The sequence below is a fragment of the Molothrus ater genome, chromosome 9 (assembly GCF_012460135.2).
Source record: "Molothrus ater isolate BHLD 08-10-18 breed brown headed cowbird chromosome 9, BPBGC_Mater_1.1, whole genome shotgun sequence".
In the NCBI taxonomy this organism is placed as follows: Eukaryota; Metazoa; Chordata; class Aves; order Passeriformes; family Icteridae; genus Molothrus; species Molothrus ater.
The window spans coordinates 10,063,185-10,083,350 of record NC_050486.2 but is presented as its reverse complement, the minus strand read 5'-3'; the positions used below and the strand labels follow the sequence as shown (position 1 = coordinate 10,083,350).

The 20,166-nt window shown below is 38.3% G+C and overlaps 1 protein-coding gene across 1 annotated transcript; it reads left to right on the top strand.

The window, feature by feature from the left end:
- Positions 1 to 12,378: 12,378 nt before the first annotated feature.
- DDX59 (DEAD-box helicase 59) lies at positions 12,379 to 19,905 on the top strand. Its single transcript, XM_036388118.2, is given in 9 exon segments — positions 12,379 to 12,616; positions 13,606 to 13,698; positions 13,701 to 14,428; positions 15,578 to 15,745; positions 16,283 to 16,372; positions 16,754 to 17,005; positions 17,168 to 17,320; positions 17,805 to 17,933; positions 19,439 to 19,905. Coding segments are annotated over 8 exon segments (1,866 nt in total). The 5' UTR covers positions 12,379 to 12,616; positions 13,606 to 13,616; the 3' UTR covers positions 19,703 to 19,905.
- Positions 19,906 to 20,166: the final 261 nt, after the last annotated feature.

The following is a 20,166-nucleotide window of genomic DNA, read 5'->3' as shown; positions in this document are numbered from 1 at the left end:
GGAAAACTGAATGAGGAGTCATCCTTTTCTGCTCTGATCCTGTTTATATATCTTGAAATATTTTAAATAGTGATACTTTCCTGTATGCAAGATTTCTGCTGCACAGTGTTCTATACTTTAGCGTTAATTCTGAGCAGAAAGGCAAAGTATTAAAACAAGCATCTCACAGATTTTTATTTTACCTTCTTTCTCCCTTCCTTTCACCTCCCTCTACCCCAAATTAGAATCCCATTTGACTCGTTTTATCCTGTGATTACATCATAAGCCTGATTGTTCACTGTCATGTGTCTGGCCATTTTCACAGTGCATGTACCAAGCCTGTAGTGAGCATCAGGCAAAGGAACCAATATGAAGCTGTGAATAATGGTGTGGATGGAAGTTCTAATAGTTCTAACCTTGGGAGATAGTGGAATGAGTCCTGACTAACAATTGCATACAGTTTTTCACTTGTTTTAAGATTGAGTAAGCTTCTGAAGAGGCTATGTGTAGAATAGAGCCTGTAGACTAATTTCAGGCCAGCGCTGGAGTACAGTATTCAATCTGGAATAACATTTCATGCATAGTTTCTTCCTTTACAATGCTTGATGATAAAGGCAAAGAAAAATGTTTTAAGTTAGAAATACCATAGCTGTTTTTGCAGAGGCACTGTCTGTAGCCAGACTGGGTGCTAGTGAACAGCCAGCTTATCAGGTTACCTATGGAGGATAGCAAAAACATTTCCCCTTCAGTTTAGCTATATTAGGGCAAATCCACAAACACAGCAGTTCACAGGAACTATTCTGCTGAGTAATGCTTCAGTTTTGAGGTTGGAAACAGACTTGAAGTAATACTATGGACATATTATCTTTAATTGCTGTTATCAAATTTGCCTAATTAAGATGATCCCATCTGTTTTCCTGAGCTTAGAGGATATCAGTCATGATAAAGTGGTTTGGCTGAGGGGAGGGGTGCACCCTGTGGCCTGTAACCTCTGCAGTGAGGCTGCATGCATGACTTGATGTGGTGCTGTCAGTGTACAAACCAAGAACCAGTCATGTCCCAGTGGGATCCCTGAGGAATGTGCTTGTTGACTTCAGCAGGTTTTGTGTTACATACATGAGGTAATCTATAAATAATTTTCTGAGATTATTACAGCCCAAGGATGACTTATGAAATGGAATTATTGATATTCCAGACTCTTTATTAACTATATTTCTTTATAGGTAGTGATAAAACTGTAAGAGTTAAGAAATTTGTATTTTTAAATAGCAATCCAGTGGCTATAAGCAATCTAGGAGACTCATGGAGTGTGTAGAGCCATTTTCCTGGTTCAGGCATTACAGAAGAGAAGGATTATGGGTGCTGGTGCTTACCAATGCAGATGAGCTCATTAGAGGGGCTAAGATTGGTGGGAGCCTGGACTGCAGTGACCACTGCCTGGTGGAGTTTGTGAGGATTGTGAGCCTGGCAAGGAGCGAAGTCAGGATCCCAAACTTTGAAAGAATAGACTTCCAGTTGTTTAGGAGCTGGTGAATAAGATTCCCTGGAAAACTGTCCTTAGGGACAAAGAAGCTGACCAGAGCTGGCAGCTCTTAAAGATATTTTTCTTAAAACTAGGTGATCTTTAAGGTCCCATCCAACCCAGGCTATTCTGTGATAATTAATTGAACGATTAGCTGAATGATTAAAGTGCTTTGCCATTATTACTAACATGTATATATATATGTAGTTTCTGCAAGCTAGGAGTTTTCTCAGAGCATGATTTTGAAAGGGAACGTGCTCTTCCTGTTTCAGGATGATACAAAAGTACAAGAACAGTTACATAATTACTGTCTTTCAAATTCTTCTATTAATTTGTGATCAGAAAGTGCTGAGGGAAGAAAACAGTTTACCAACTTTATACATTCTAGTAGTCATGAGCCAAAGGGAAAATAAAGGTTTGTATGACATTTTACTTGAATAATCTGTGATTTTTGATACAATTAAAACTAAAAGAAGAAAAATTGTAGTAATAGCTACTTTAGCACATTACTGCTTCTGAAATCTGCACAACCAAAAAGCTGCTCAATGAAAATCAAGTGTGGTACCTAACAGTCACTTCTCTTAATTCTTGGACACTACTGATTTCATTTCCTCAACCTGACTTTGACCTAATGTAGCTCTGCAAACTGGGGTGAGTGGTGGGGGGAAATCTACATCTTTCCCCCACCAGTTCCACTGGGTCACCAACCAGACAACAGCTCTGTGGCAAAACCTCTAATATCCCTCAACAGTCAGGACTGCTTGGTTTCTTTTGTCTTTTTCTCTGGTTACTTTGGTGTCTTCTTTTCTGAGATTTTAAATTTTGCTTCTGATTTTTAAAATCTGATTTCCAGATTTCCACTGGCTTCTTTTGTGTTCTTCCCATCTGGTGGAATTGCTCTTGTTCTAGAGGGTTTTAGATGAGCTGTCTTCCCACATATGCTGTGCAATACTCCCTAATTCCAGGGCTTTCTTCTTCTTGACATTCCACCATTACCAGGTTGTCTGTGAAGAAAAAAATACCCTGCTATAACTCGTATTTTTTACTATAAACTTTAAAACATACAGAAAAGATCCTACCCTCTTCATTAAGTGAAAGATCCGCACTATATCTTTTTGACCCTGACGTGTTTTCTATGGAAAATTCTGAGGGTAATTTTTAAGAAATAGAATCTTTAAATGGCTTGGCTGCACTGTAAAATATAGAGGTATGGTGGGAAACTTGCATTCAGAAAAATAGTTTGTACAAAAAAAAAAAAATAAAGTACCATGTTATTGTTGTTGGGCAATGCTTTATTTGCCTCCCAGTTTAGAGGAAAATAGACATGACTCTAGTTTTCAAACTGTACATTTAGGTAAAAGAAGTTTAAATTGGTAAGTAAGACTTTTTCACTAAGTCTAAATGAGTGAATACAAAATTGTGCACTTCTTCATGTTGTGACTGGCTTTTTTTGTGCTGCTTCTATGTGTGAAGAAAGATCTGAGCATTCATAAAAGCTCATTTGTTTTGAGCATATACATAATTTATTAGAAGAACATGAATAGACTTCAGTTTCCCATGTTTTGGCCCTGCTTCCAGTTTTCACTGAAGCTCATGTGTGTCTGAATGAGAGCAGCAGTAAAGAGGATGCTATGTTTGAACAGTAAATTTCTGGTATCATTTCATTGCACTGAAATTCTTTTTTCCCAAAGAGATGGTAAAGAAGATGAATGAGGAAGGGAAAGCAAGGGAATAGCGTGGAAGACTGTCCAGTGAAGTTGGTTTGGTTTTTTTTTTTTATGTCTTTGAAACATCATAATCCAAATTTTCTCTGATACTTTTAGGGAGTTTCCATTTCCCTTAAATTACTGAGAAATTGCATGTTATTGAGGATTTTTTTGTTACTTTAGGGAGTAGCAGTACATGGCTGGTAACTGTTTAAAAATCAGCCCTGAAAAGTGTTTATCAAAGATTATTATTGTAACCATTTATGTATGCTCAGTAAGGTCATCACAACCTGAGTGTATAGAACTCTGTTACATTTAATTCTCTTTGGCATAACTTAATTTGTTTATAATACTTTCTGAGTAGCTTTACAGGGTGTTTGCCTTATGATTCATTTGAAAACATGTTCAAGATAGAAAAATGTATGGGATATTTAAGCCATGTACAGAACAATTTGATTTTAATACTCCCCAATTTTAATATATATGAGAAACATGGAAAGAACAACAATTATTTTAATACCAGCCTTAAACCAAATGTGTGTGTATATATATATTTAGCAATAAAATCTTGGCTCCAACAAAGATTTTTTTTAAGTTCAGGTTAATCCTATGTGTTGCTCCCATTTGAAATCACTGGTGCTACAGACATGATTAAATATAAGTGTATATATAATTGGTTTTCTGGATTAAAGGTGTCATGCAGTTTATTTGTAATTGAAGAAAAAAACCTGGGTGGTCTCTTTCTTGTAGAAAGTTTCAAAAGATAAATGAAGTGCAAAAGTTTGCACATTTCTCTGGTTATTCTGTCATCCTGTGGTATTCTTGCTCTACAATGCACATGACTCCATTAAAGCCTGGAGAGTTATCTCTGCTATCTCACCTGGGCAAGGAGCAGTCTCTGTTCCACTTGTTGGCACAAAGAAGAGAAATGCCCATCATTTTCATGGGTGTTGGAAACAGAGCTCTCTCTGATCACCAGTCTGGCTGAATGTGGATGAAGGAAGGAGGCCCTGGCCTTGCTGCTCAGGGTGTGTGTGAGCCCCAGGTGTGATGGCCACTGCCCTGGAAGCAGCCTGAGACAGACCAAGTGCCCCTGGGACTCCCACTTCAGCACAGTCAGGAAGTCCCCCCTAATCCAGGGTTTGTTTTGACAGCCACAGTTCAGTTCTTATGGATGGTAATTCACTAAAGGAGTGGAGAATCACCCTGGGGGAGAGGATGCTAGCAGGCACTGTTAAATCAAGGGGATCATTCCATGAAACAACAAAAATAACACCTGGAGATTTTATACAAGGAGGGAAACTTGCTGGGATTTATACCTGTTACCTTTGATTTGGCAAGTCTCTGTGTTTGTGTCAAACTCTTTCTTCCTTTTTAATTTGTTCCTAACAGAAATGAAGCAATTGCCAGATTGGAGAATGTAGGGCAACAGAACAGATTTCACTGCAATGTGCCAGTGTGTGATAGAGATCCAGCTTGTTCAGATGAGTGAGTATTTTGCTATGCATTGGGTAACTGTTGAAATAGGGTATTTGAAAGTCTCTGTTGCAGTTGGTAGTCTGCACTTTCAGAAGTGGAACAGCAGTAAGTCATGGTCACCAAAAGTGTTGGGGAAGCAAAAACAGTCTCAGTAAGAAAGCGTGTTCAAGGTAGAGGGCACATAGCCATGATTTATTCTCTTTTACCACCAAGGTCTTAAGTGGTACTGTACTGGTATCATTAGGAATAAAACTTGACTTTTTGGGTAAAGAGATGAACTTGAGATGCAATAGTTCAGTAGAAACAAAAAAAAAAAAAAGCCCAAACCACAGGCTCTTTATGTTCTAGCACATCATAGGACTTGTAGTCAAAGACAAAGATACCATGGTGCAAATGCTGAACACACTGATGAACCATTTTAGTTCAGAGTGAGAATAATACAGGTGTTAGATATTGTAAGACTAGGCAAAGGGTAACAAAAAAAGGCTTTGATTACTACATTGCTCTGATTTTGTTATCTAAGAGAGCCCAGTCCCACAGAAATATCCTTACTGCTGCTAGAGAACAGGTTCCTTGTGTATCAGCAGAAGGTTAGGGGCCATCTGAATGGAGATGGTGTGTCTGGGTTCTGCTGGCTCTTTAATCATTAAAGGATGACATGTCATGCTTCCCAGGGCCAACACCCTCTTGTAACCACTGACTCCCTTTGTGGCTCCTTGCAGAGCAGACATTGTCAGTAAGACAGAAGCCTTTTGGCAACCTTGCCTTTTTGCTCCAAGTTGCACTTCATGCAAACTCTCCAAGAATGGTAATGTCTTTATCTACCCAGCATGTTAGCTGAATTGCAAATAATCTCAAAGCAACTGTGGTTTCATAGACTTCTGTAGTTTTGATTTGTCTTGAATTGTAAGGTAGGTAGAGATATTTTGGGGGATAATGTGATCTAGGGGAGAAAAAACCAAGTTAGGGAAATCAACAGAAACTTTTTTAAGATACTCTGTCTCTTGTATTTTTTTCTGGCCTTGTTCTTTCTAGTGTTTCCTTTGAAATGACCTCACCATATATATTAAGAAAAGTTTATAATATATTGATATTGATGATCTTTATATGTTTTGATTATCTCCTTTTAGTTTTGAATTGCTGGGAGGTTTATTCCTCATAGGTGTAAGCCTAAGCCACCAATTCTTTTCCAGTCTCAGTCAACTCAGTATTGTAGCCTTCTTGTTTCTTGACACCTGGCTATTACCTGATAGAAAACTTCCTTAGCTTGGGCTGAAATCTGTTTTGTGCCTGAAATCTAATTTCTGTATATCTTGCTAGTTGCCACAGGAAAGAATGTTGCTTTGGCCAGGAACTCTACAAAATGGCCTGGTAGTAATGGGTCCAGAGGGAAAAATGAAATGGGTACGCTGAAATTGGACTTTTGTGTGGCTCAAACCTTTGAATCATTTGTTCAAAAACAAAACAAAAGCAACCTGACATAATTTCACATTTAAATTCTGGGCTAAATGTTAAATAGCCAGTTTTTTTCACAACCTGGCATTATACCCAGGTCAGCTGAGTTGTATTAAGAATTAGCACAGATTTATTCCACTGAATTGTTTGGCAGATAAAATAAGGAGTGTTTCATATGTATTTCATACAGTCTTCCTTAAAAAGAAAATACACTTCAGTGAAATCTTGACCATACAGCACAAAGTCTCCTTTCACACTGCAGTACTTGAGACTTATTTAATACCCAAGAGTTAGAAGACATAAAATTATCTGGGGTGCAAACTTGATAACCACATATTTTCTTTCAATAAAGCAAAAGAAATACATCAAGTGCTCAAGTGTTTACTTTGTTTAGTATAAATTTAATTTAGTCCAAAACTCAAAAATGTATTTTAAAGCTTGTAATCTGAATTCTTTTGAACTGGGTATCATGCTGGAATTTTTTGCCGCCAAGTTACAGATCCCAGAAAAATAAGGTTTGCATGAAAAGTTCTTGGCAGATCTCTCTTGGAACAGCACAAACAACACTGCTTAACAAGGAGGCATTCATTATTTCTGTCTTGTTACCCTCTGCTATTACAGTCACCAGCTGTAAGGTTACTGGCATCTTTGAATCTTCCTAATAAAAAGTATGGGGAGCAGTTATTCAAGGATGATACTGAGAAATATGTTGCATTTTTCAGGTTTACTTTTGTTTTTTAATAGCCATTGTGCTTTATCAAGTTGAGCTAATGCATCATCTGCATGTTCTCAAAACAAAGTTTAGGAAAGTAACAATTGCAGAAGGACAAACCTGTTGGTCTCACTTTAGCAGTCTGAGATCCTTGAGTGTGTGATTAAAAAATGTAGTTACAGCCTTTCTGTGCCCTTCAGTGATTTTTTGGTGGGGGATTCAGCTGGGGCAATTTAATCCTTCATGAACAAGACAGAAGGAGCAGCAAATGTAATGTAGGGAAGCATGAAGGCTAAACCAGTTGGTTAATACTGGCATCAATTTTAACAAGAGAACTGATAAAAAGTCTGGTTTGTAGCAGCTCTCTTGCATGTATTACAGGCCTTTCTTGCAGTGGTTCTGCTGCCAAAACCAGCAGTGCTGGTAGGAGCTTTAGTGGTGGAAAGAAAAATTTGTTAGCCATTTACTCAAAAGGTTTATGCCATAAATCTTTTCTTCAGTTGGTCACAGTACTGGATTTTGACTCTGTTTCTTCACTTCCTATGAATGCAATGTACCTATTACATTTGTCATACTTGCTGATTAATTAGAAAAGTCTTAATCTCTCAAGTTTTGTAATTGAAATGAGAGTTTATTGATGAGCAGGTGGCAACACACATTGGACACAGGTCATCTGACAAGCTGGAACTGGATGATTCCTCTTGTCTCTTGTGGAATTTCCTTTTTTCTCTCCCATCCTTTTGTGTGAGACCCGAAAGGAGGAGGAAAAAAGGGTTTACTTTCAGTAAGTGCATGTTGTGTGAATGTTATCTTACTGTTAGAATACATGCCAATCTCTTTTGCCTCCAAACAGACTTACTAATTGGAATACAAATGTGTCCTCTCAGAAAGAAAAACAGATTAACAGAAAAGCAGAGAATTTTTAATTCTTAATTCTAATTACATTATATTTCAAGATTTATTTAATCTTGTTAATTTCCACCTGAGTTCTCTAGCAGTCTGGGTTATAGTTTGCTGCCTACTGAAGTCCCTGGAATCTGGCAATTGTGTTTGCAATCTTTTGATCAAATCCTTGTTCTCTAAGTCTCAGAGACCTAACAGAGGTTTGTAAGTTTAAATTAGTTTAAATGATTCTCATCCCCTAAAATCATTCCTTTTAATTGCAAGAAGCTAGACTATCTTTTACCCAAAGGTTAGGAATTGTAGTCACTGTAGTTTTTATAGCTGTGCTAACAGTATGATGATACTGAATTAGGGCGTCCATCAGTTTTCAAAGTAAATATTATGTGCAGTATTTGAGCATATAATCACATACATTAATTAAGTTCATAATTTTTTCATGAATCGCCCTATAGAGTTATTTCCCTATGGACTAGTGGCATTTAATGCTGAAGCTTCAGGGCAGGATTGCTGTTATTTGTAGTTTTAAAATTCTTTTTCTTTAAAAAGAAAAAAAATATACCTTCTCAGTAATATGCTTTAAGAACTCAGATTTAATTAGATTATTTTTACCATGGATTTCTGCAGAGACTTAATATTGGCCAATGTTTCCTTAGAATGTGGCTCTTCAAACAGAGTGCTCAGGAAGCCTGAAAATATTAGTTCAAAACTCTTTTTACTGATGATTTACTTTCAAAAAATGTAGGATTTACCTGTTTAGATTAAACAAAATTAGAAAAACTAGGCCTCAGAATAAGTATACTGCATGTAATACCTGTACAAAATCAGGACATTTTCACAAGAATATTAATTGTCTAGTTAATGGTTAGCCACAATTATTTGTTTTTTGATTATCTGGATTTTTTCTGTGTGGTTCCTTAAAAGCTGCAATTCAGAAACCAGTGGAGTAATTGACTCACTGGTTCCTTCAATCAAAGAACTATTCATTAAATACACTTTGGGTTAGAGCTGCAGTTGATTACCTACCTAAAAAATCTGCTGAGCGGCTTCAAAATCCCCAAGCACTAAATAAACAGAACAATATTTAACAAGAACAATATTTAGTTTTATGGCATCAGGTGGAGCAGACACAGACACCAGTTCCCAAGTAAACGTACTGTGGCTTCCATGCCTCCTGAATGGAAAGACATTCTCCCTCCTTTCCACCCAAGCAGTGGATATTTTGTTAACTCCAATTATATGTATTCAAATGTGGCATACTTGAAAAAAACCCAAACACAGAGAATAATTTTTTTATTCTTTAATTGACATCTTCATAAACTTAATGTTCTTCATTCATTATAATGTTATTGAACAGCAACAGCAAGGCTCTGGAATTCCCTAGTCAAGAATAATGTAACACAGGATACATTTTGAGATATTTAAAGGAATTAATAGCTTACAGAAAACCCAAAGCTGTTCCTCTTGATGTGATTTTAGACACACTTTAATTGTCAGATCTGTCAGTCCTGGCACTTGCCACTTGAGGGAGTGATGCACAGGTGCTGGTTGGACTCCAGTTTGAGTCCATTCTCAGCAGATTTGTATGTGCTGGGAGCTCACTCAAGGTGGAAAATTCACACATTGTGTGAAGATGTTTTGGCTACAAAGGAAACTTGAAATGCTCTGTATTAAAATGTTTTGGACAGTTACCCTTTGGGATGGTTTTATCTGTTCCTCAAACCCCTGTATGGAACTTGACCTTGCCTGCCAGAGGTGTGAGGAGGTGCACAGAGGTTTGGTTCTGGGGCAGTTTGGTTCAGGCTGGAATTAACGGGGTCACTGTGGGCGGTATCGCTGTGGGGAGCTGGGGTGCATGGTACAGTAAGGCAGCTCTTTGCAGTGCTTCTGATGCTGGCTCTGAATTAGTGCATGGAATGCCTGTTTCTTATGGATTTACTGGGCCTGGGAGTAGAGGGATTTCAGTCTCCTGCTTTAATCCAGTCTTGTTTTACTGAATTATTTATTATTTGCAAGTGCTGGGAAAGGTTGACTCATGCTTCAAAAGAAAGGCTGTGAGATGTTATAGGACAAATGCCTGTTTTTAAACTGAGGGCAGGAATCCCTTCTATATAAACCTTGAGTGAACATGAAAAAAATCTTGATATAATTTAAAATAGACCAAAAAGTGGGATAGTTACTATTAATAATCTCTTTGTTATGGTTTTCATTATTTCTTTTGACTTTTAATCAATAGTTGCTGTCTTTGTTATTCTAACAGAAATTTGCATGAAGTTGAAATAATCTGTTGCTATATATTTATGTAGTAAAACTGTCAGTATGTATGGGTCTTTTTGTACATATGGGGTCGTGTGTGCATTGTTACATTTCTGTAGCTCCTAATATTTACTTTAGAAGTTACTCTGAAGAGACACTTTAATTATATAAGGACTATATTTGTGCAGGGGTTTCTAATAACAATACATGATACCTTCCTGAGCAGCTATTGTACACGATGGGAATATTTAAAGTCTTTGTGTTTTACCAACTCAACTAAATAACAATGTATTCATACAAATGCTACCCTACTTCCCTGGAAACCTTAACACTTTCCTTTATGACCCTCCCAGATAAATTTTCCAGAATGAGCAAAAATTACTGTCCATAATTGCTCATGGTTTTCTAGCAGGACTTAAATCCACCTTTATTCAGCAAGTGCTTGAACTAGCTAGTTTTTAGGAGGAAAATAAGACAAACCCCTTTGTAGCATATCTGAGAGCATCTTGTCTGGGGCATTTAATGTACTCTAAAGGTACAAAAATTGGAATTCAAAAATCCTATTAAAATGCCATTCACCTCAGATCTGATTAGCAGCATCAAGAGCTGAGGGGTTCACCAAGTCACCTCTTACTCTTATGTATTTCATCATTCTCAAAGAAAACTTAGGCAAGTGACTGAACCAGAATGTTTATGCTTTATTCCAGGAAAAAAATATTTATTCAGTGAGCTCACAAAGTACAATATCTGTTTCAGAAGAGGTTTTGTTACATCTATACTGATTAACTTCTCCGTGTAAATAAAGAATAACCTACTACATTCTGTGAGCAGTGAGCACCTTTTATAAAGCATGTTATAATTTTTGTTGGAAGAAATAATGAACTATCAATAGCTGTCTAGCCTTTACGAGCCACTCAAGGCACAGTAGCTCTATTGTTACCTGTTATTAGTAATCTTTTTTTCAGACTGTTGAGTCTACATGGTTGTTTCTCGCATGGAAGGCCTTTCATGCTTTTGAATATCCACAGAGTCCTTTTCTAAATTTTTTTTCAATCTCTACTGTAGTCTTTCTCACTCAAGAGGAGAATTTCCTACCAAGTAACTTAGTTTTTTCTTACTGCTGTTGCACACTGAAAAAAGTAGAAAAAGCTGATATATATAAGATGTTTGCATTTTGGTGTGTTGACCGTATAGGGCATGAAACATCTCATATACTATTAAATATTGTTGAAATTCTGGTCTTTGTTTAGCAAATGATGTTTTGAATTCCAGGAAATGACCTTGTGAAAATGGAAGTAAGAAAAGGAAATTTGCTTCTGTTAGGGAGGGAAAATGGAGGAAAGAAAGTTAGTGCAAACAAAGGGGAATGACAGAGGCTGAATCAGAGAAAGGTGGGGATTTTCACAGGAATGTATGGAGTGTGGGTGGAAGGTGCCTGCGAATTTTTAAGTCTAGTGATGCCCACTTTCCAAATGTTCAATAATCTTTTCAATTCTTTGTTTGATCTTTGTATACTTTCAAGCCTAATCAACAAGAAGGGAAATTTAATTAATGAAACAAAGAGAGCTAACAAACAAGCTCTAAGTGATGTCCAGGTATTAGAAAAACAAATTACTTGCTGGTAGAATTACCTTGTCACGGGTTAGGCTTGACATTTTCCACTGACCTCAGACCTATGGGAAGGTTGGCAAAGCCTAGGAAGAAGGATGCCCACTGATACTGGGCACAAAGAATGCAGGATTTTCAGGAATGCAGGATTCACCAGAATTCCCAAGATAAGGAAGAAACTACTAAAGACAACTCAGAACTGTGCTGAGTCAGCTCCGACTGGGTAAAAGGTAATTGTGGCAGGGGGAGCTCACGACCACCGACTCATGGCCCAAAAGAGAAAGACTGAGCATGCAGACTAATTAGCACGAGAAATGAGGGAATCATTAACAACAGAAGACAGAATTCTGATAATTAAGAGAACCATGTAACCTGTAGCCAATGAACACGAATTTCTTTGTCGGCTAGAATGTATAAATAGTAAAAAGTTGTGATAATTGGCGTGCTTCGTTTGTGGAGTACCACCGCGCACCCAGGCCTGCACAATTCTGAGATAAATAATCAATGTCTCCCTCGAGTGTGTAATTATTGCCTTATTGCACACTGGGCAACGAATGCGATTTTAGTGGGTAACAACCGCGCCTGCGGGCCCCATCTCAGGCCGGGCCCAGCGGCGGCAGCCCCGGCCCGCCCCTGCCCGGCGGAGCGCGCAGGCCCGGCCGCCCCGGCCGCTGCCCTGGCCGCCGGGAGCTGTGGGCGGGAGCGGCCCCGTGCGGCCGCCGCCATTTTGTGCGGGAGGCGGCGCGCGGCCCGGCGCAGCGGTTCGTGAGCCGGGGGGCGCCGGGGCCGCGCTCTGCCTGCGGCAGCGGGCGCGGCTGTCGGGCAGAAAAGGCCTCGCACCGCTCTGTTCTCCCGTGGGGTGGGTGGCTTGGTGGCTCTTGCCGGACAACGGGGCTGGGAGAGGCTGTCGTGCTGCGGGCCCGTCCCGAGCAGCGTCCGCCGGCCCTGCACCCTGCGTGAGCGCTGCCCTCGCCGACAGGCTGCTGAGCGTGCAGAGAGGTTCGTTGTGGGAGATTCCCATTAGGCGCGAAAATCCAATGGTGATATTTGGATTCTGGTCCGGGAGCGCGGCTGAGCTGCGGCCCCGGAACCGCGGTCCGCCCGCGGAGCTCTGCGGGCCGGCGCTGCTGCCGCGTCCTCGGACTGCTCCCGGTTACACAAACACAGCTGTCTGTGCACGCTGGTATAGCTTGGTGTGTTTAAAAAAATAGTGTAAGAAGTTCGTAGAGACTGGTAGGCACAGTACAATTTACTCAGAATAAAATTGCCGTGTTTTGTGTACTTTTTTACTGATTGTATGATAGGAAACGATTGGTGAGCATATCTGATGCTTTTGGAGATAAATACTGAAAGTTTCAGAATATAAAATATGGTTATTTTTTAACAATGTGTCTTGTATTACAGTGTATGTTGGCAAATTGATGGTGTGAGTCTTTGCTTGTTTCTGGACATTGTGAACAAGCAGAGCAGGACTCTAAACAAATCTCAAAACTTTGCCCTTAATTTTAAGTGCACTTTAAAAAGAGCAACTAAAAGAGTGATCTTGAATGGATCCTGTATTGAATTTGACATCCTTTCCAAAACTGGTAGTTTTATTTAGTTTAGGTTGGTTGGGTTTTTTCCATACCTTTGAAGAATGTTTGCATCTGTGGTTTCATCTTAGAAATAGGTGAACTCTCCAAGGATTTAAATCTGACTGACTTGCAAAATTGATAAATTTCCACACAGTGAAAAGTGAAGTTCTCGCTCAGCTGCAAAGGCCTAACACTGACAATTAACTGTATTCTCTATATTCTTCTTCACATTTGCATGAACATTGTTACAATCAAGGTAATTTTTAAACAAGACATATTCTGGATCTTTTCAGGGATTGACAGTTGGTTTTTGTGTTTGCCAATATTTGCTAGATTTTTTTTTTTGTGGTAACAGTAGAATGTAGCTTTTTCAATAGTAGTAGTTTCTAACAACTGTAACCTTTTTCTTTCTAGTGTACTGAAGCATGTTTTTACCACGATCTCTTAAAGTCAAGAGGACTGCTGATGAGGACAAAAGTTGTACAACTAAGAAAAGTAAACTGTCTTCTGAGGATCTTTGCTAGAGGAGACCACAGAGTTCCAGGACTGTAAATCAGTTGGAACAGAAACTTCTGCTTCAACAGACAATTCGAGTGAAATTGTACAAGAACACGCAGAACCTGCAGCTGCAGACCTTGGTGTTGCTAATACACCATTGGCAAAGGACAGCCAAAATACTGAGGACGATGGCTCTCTGGAAGAACCCATAAAATCCTTCAGCAAATCCCAGCGCTGGGCGGAGCCTGGAGAACCCGTGTGTGTTGTGTGTGGCCGCTACGGGGAGTACATCTGCGATGAAACAGATGAAGATGTTTGTAGTTTGGAATGTAAAGCCAAACACCTTCTACAAACTCAAGCAAAGGAAAAGCAGCTAACATCTGATCAAGCCACAGATTCTCAAGCAGAAGCTCACCTGCTCAATACACCTTATTTCTACAAAGATCATTCCTTTATTTTAGGTTTGCAAGAGGAGCAGGTTGAGAACCTTAAACTCCAGCTGGGTATTGCTGTCCAGGGCCAACAAGTTCCAAGACCTATTGTAGAGTTCGAACACTGTGGTTTTCCTGAAACTTTAAACAATAATTTAAAGAATTCTGGCTATGAAGTCCCAACTCCCATCCAAATGCAAATGATCCCTGTTGGACTGTTAGGGAGGGATATTCTGGCTAGTGCTGACACGGGCTCTGGAAAAACAGCAGCTTTCTTGCTTCCTGTTATTATGAAGGTTTTGAAAGAGGTAATGAAGCTTCAGATAGTTAGAGAAAGCAGTTTGCAGCTTTGTCTGTTGGATTCCCAATGTAATGGAGAATGTGATTGCAGTGTTTTTCATTAACATTCAGTGATTTATTTGACTTTTGATTGGTCAATCATTTGGTTCTTGGAGGGGGGAGGTGCTAATTATTTTTAATTAAATTGAATGTTTTTTCACTTTGGTCAGGAGATGAAGCAACTCTATCAATATTACCTATTGCACAGTTCCTGCTTGTTGAGGAGTTAATTAAATTCTGTGGTAGACTTCCTAAATGACTTAAAATAAAAAGTGAAAATAATTCCAGGCCCTAAGTTCTTCCTGTATCTTCATGTATCAAATGGCTCAAAGAGATTTGTTGGAATTTGTATAACTTCACAGAGTAATTTCTCTTGCAATATATTTGGTTGACTATCAGATAATTACAGGAATTTGGGGTAAAAAAATTTCTGAAATCCTCTATTTAGACAGTCTCCACTTTTATACTGTGGGAAAAGAATTAAGAAAATTTCTGCTTTGTAAGGACATGAATGTATGATTAGAAGCAATGCCAATGAGTATTCTGTACCTTGTGTGTGGTTCAAAACTGTTTTCTGATTTACAGGTTTTATTCAAAAAGGGATGCATAAAAATATATTTGAGAATTTGGGACCTGATTTTAGTGATACTTTGCACTGTTTAGGTACCTTTACAGAATGTATATACACACAAACGTGTATCACTTTTTTCAAATGAATAATTGAAAGATTAAGTAACTTTTATTCTCTGAAGTACTTTAGCAACTCCTAAACTCTAGTTTAAGAACAAAAGCATTATGTAGGAGTAGGTTAGAAAAGGTGTATACACTCCAGTAGTTCCTCTGTCTGATTATCATTAAAGTCTGCAAGACAAATACATGTTTATAGCAATATGTGCAAAATTGGGGTCTCAATGAAAAATGCATCTGTACACAATCTTTCCCATGCTTCATCTTCAGGTCACTGTACAAGTTGATGTCTATATTGAGAAGTAATTTTATTTTGCTGCTTAAAATAATTCTCATTTTTAATGTAAAAGATTACTTTGGGAAACTTGAAAGCTTTTTATCCAAACAATGAAGCAATTCTACATTAAACAGATTTTTCCTCTCCTTTCTAGACAGAAACTCCATGTGCCCTTATTTTGGCACCGACGAGGGAGTTGGCAATTCAGATCGAGCGCCAAGCGAAGGAGCTGATGGTGGGGTTACCCAACATGAGGACAGCTCTGCTGGTGGGAGGTTTGCCCCTGCCCCCGCAGCTGCACCGCCTCCGGCAGAGTGTCAAGGTGAGCTCTGACCCAGAGTGCAGAGCCACGCTACAAAAATGTTACTGGTGACACCTATGAACACACAAAAATGGCTTTCTCCTAAGTCTGAGCTACTGAAACATTTGTTACCTCCTGAAAATTTTAATTACACAATTTTAAAAAAACTTTTTCACTTCTGGTTAAACATCTAATAGGTTTTTTTTTTGTTTGTTTTGAAAAAGTTTCATTGTGATATTGCTGCTTTCAAAGACTGAAATATGCCAGTATTTTACACAAGGAGTTGTAATTGAGAGGAAAAAGTAGTTTGTTTTTCATGCAGATTTTATTGCTTGTAACTTAGACACCTCCATTAAAGTTTTGCTAGGTCCATTTCCTCTTAGGGCTTCATAATTTATGAGTTTTCTAGAAGTTTTATTACTTATTTCAATGCGAGTAATTTCATTTATTACTGCCATTGTTATGTATGTGATGGAATTTTATGGTTTTTCTAGGATGGTCCTCTCCTTTCATGGAATTTCTTACTCCTGTGGGGTTTTTTCCCCCTTTTTTTTTCAGGTGATAATAGCAACGCCTGGAAGACTTCTTGAGATTTTAAAGCAAAGTTCTGTTCATCTGCATGGCATAAAAATTGTAGTGGTGGATGAAGTAAGTATTTATCAGGGCTCTATTACCTACACAGGGGTCCTGGCAGAGTAATGTGAGTGGCTAATCTCACTTATTAAACATACAGAGTGTTTGATATAAAAATGGAATATATTTTTAAGAGACAGTTTTATTTTTGACACAATTTGAAATGTGTGTAAACAACAAATGTTCTATGGCTGTAAAGAGTTAGGTACGGGATAATACTGTTGAGCCAGTGTGAACCATTTGTTTTTAATTTTCTCACTTAGCTTTTCTTCTGACTGTAAATGCTCCTGCATTTGGATTGTTACATGTTACATTATGGTTCTTCTGTCAGTTTAAGTTTGGGATCCTGCTGTTCATGGAAAAAAATGTGGTACAAATGTAATGTTTTTCATTTAGGTGGATACCATGCTAAAAATGGGTTTTCAGCAGCAAGTGTTGGATATTTTGGAAGACATCTCTCATGATCATCAAACCATACTGGTGTCAGCCACGATTCCAGTGGGCATTGAGCACTTGGCAAATCAGCTTCTGCACAATTTTGTCAGAATAACAATTGGAGACAAGAATCTGCCGTGCTCCAATGTTCGGCAAATTATCTTGTGGGTAGAAGAACCATCTAAAAAGAAAAAGCTGTTTGAAATACTAAATGTAAGTTTAATATTTTTCTCATAGAACAATTTATAAAAGGATTCAGATCTTTCCAAATCTCTGTCAGATTCTCACCTCATGATCAGGACAAATTGAATCCATGCCGATGATGAACAGCCAATGGTTGTAATCCCTTTTTAAACAAACACTTTAATTTTACAGGATAACAAGCTCTTCAAGCCTCCAGTGTTGGTGTTTGTGGACTGTAAACTAGGAGCAGATCTGTTGAGTGATGCTGTTCATAAGATTACAGGATTGCAGTGCACAGCTATGCATTCTGAAAAGTCTCAGGTGGAAAGAACAGACATACTACAGGTTTGTGCCTGCTCAAGTTCAGGGTATTTGGTAAATTTCAAGTGGCCTTTTTTTAAATGTGGCTTCATTTGAATGACTGAAGTCATAATGGACTGCTTTTCTGCAGTAATACCTGAGGTATTGCTGGGGGAGATGAGAGACAGACAGGACTAAGCAAAACTGTAGATAATAATCCTGTTTTAAATGTAGATAAATACAGAGACTGTTTCTCAGATTATCAGTTACAATTAAATGCTTATTTAAATTCCCATTTCAAATAATGTTTGCAGTTAAAATTGTGGGTTGGTTCTCTCTTTGGTTATCTTCTCTGAATTATATTCCTGTTTAAATCAAGAATACAAGGAGCCATTCTCTCTTCTACAATAGAATAATCCCACTGGGTGTGATCTTATACCAAATAACTAGATGTTAACCCATGCTTGGAGAGGTTCAAAATACAAATAAGGAAAGAAGAATTAATTTTGGGTTGTTCCTTCCTTCCCAGGGATTGCTTCAAGAGAAGTATGAAGTTATAGTAAGTACTGGAGTCCTTGGACGAGGGCTTGACCTTGTCAATGTCAAACTGGTGGTGAATTTTGATATGCCTTCAAGTATGGATGAATATGTACACCAGGTAAATAAATAAATAAATTGTTAATGCTTTATTTGAAAAGTATATTGAAATATGACATCCACCTGTGGAAATTGAAATGTGAACAGAAAGATAATTTTCGTCTTGAGAATTATTTTTATAGGAAAGGAAAAAATGGTGCTGGATATCTCTTCTGTAAATCTCTTATGCAAATTACTCAAATCTAGAATACTGTTCCTATTATCTCCTATATAAGTTATTAAAACCTAGAAGAATGTCTTTAAATTTCTTACTTTTGCAGTGTACTTCTTCCTGTTTTGTACTCTTATATCATTTTGTGTCTATAGAAAACGAAGTTTACCATTTTTTATTGTGTGAAGATTGGCCAAATGCCCCTCTTGCAGGTACAGCTCATCTGCAGTGTGGGATATGCATTAATAATCACACATCAAGAGAACTCATTCTTGCCCTCTTTGTGGCATGAGGAAGATACAATGCTACTGTGTGCCGTTCTGAGAACATCGGCTGTGGGGCAGGGCAGCAAACTGGAGGGAGTCCAGGTGAAGTCAGGGGCTGGCACATGTGACACTTCAGGACAGGCTCAGGCAACTGGGCTTGTTTGGGCTGCTCTGGAGACTTAATTGCTGTCTACATTCGGGTGATTACAGAGGAGACAGAGCCAGACTGGCCTTGAGGATGCCCAGGGAAAGGACAAGAGCCAGCAGTTGTAGCTTTCTGCAAGGGAAATTGTGGCCTCATAGCAGGGAGAAAGGTCCCATCACTGCCTGACTCCCCTCGCTGTGAAAATCCTTTGTGCTTCAGACACTGGAAGCAAGGCCCCGAGGGAGCTGATCTGACTTTGAAGTAAAACTGGTTCCAAACAGATGAGGAGGACCTCTGGAAGTTATCCACTGTCATGAACTCCTCAAGTAGCCTGTGTTATTAACTGCAAAATTCCGCTCTTGTTTTTAAATATCTTTCTGCTGAAGTTTCAAGCATGTATTAAGTAAATAAAGATGCTGTTTTTCTAGCATCAAAACTGTACCAATATCAACATGTTAGCTGTTTCTGAATAGGGAGTCTTTGTAGATTCTTTTCTAATTTGTTCAAGCATTTTAGATAATATTGGTAAATAATTTAAAGTTACTAGGACATTGAAAGTAAAGAGCATTTTTGTGGCCATACTGGCATATATTGTGCTTGATATGAGTGTAAGTATTTGGCATCTCTCTAGTATTTTTCAAAACCTTTTGTTTGGGTCAGATTTACTGTAAGCCTTTGCCTTATATCTCAGTACCAATATCAGACTTCTGGTATGTCCCATAAACAAGTCATAATTTTAAATGCATTTCAGCTACAGCTTCAGATCTACACATCCTGAATTCAGGAAGCTTGTTGTAAGTACCTTTATGCTTAGAGGATGAGAGAGATTTGGTCCTGTCACTTAGGTTTACTTGCTGTTCTGTAACAAAAAAATAAATTGCTGAGACGACTGGAAGGACTTCCATGTAATATTGCTAACTTAAAATGAATTTATGCTTTTTCAGGTTGGAAGAGCAGGGAGATTGGGTCACAATGGAACTGCAATTACTTTTATCAATAACAACAGCAAGAAGCTCTTTTGGGATGTTGTGAAGAGAGTGAAACCCACAGGCACCATTCTTCCCCCACAGCTGCTTAATTCCCCATATCTGCATGACCAGAAGAGAAGGGAGCAACAGAGACTTAAACAGTTACATAATAACCTCGTAACAGGAGACAATATTATGGACATTATTAAAAAACACAACAAAAATAATTCTCAGAGGTAATAAAGGCATATTTATGTAATTACAATAAAAGTATGATTAAAAATAAATAAGAAGTGTTGCCTTGTATATTGCATTTAAAATATAAATTTGTACAGTTTTTTAAGAAGTTTCCTTTTTATCTCAGCTTTATTTTGAAATACTGGCTATTGTGTGCTTGAATTACTATAGTACCTAGTAAAAGTATTCTGGAACCCTTTTTCAAACCAGTAGTCCTTGGTCTTGCTGGCGCAAAAAGAAAAATTAATGGCAGATTAGCCTCTGAAAATCCCTTCTTGTTAGCTTAAGTAAAATCTTCCACTGGGAATGTTTCTCCAAGTCCTCAAGATGCTCTCTTGGGGTTTCTTATATATGTAAGTTTTGTTTGTAAACATACAGAAAATTTGGTTTCTGTACTAGTGCCTGTGTAGCAGCTGCAAGTTCTGTTGAAGGACTTTGCAATACCAGAAATAGTTTGTTATTAGTGT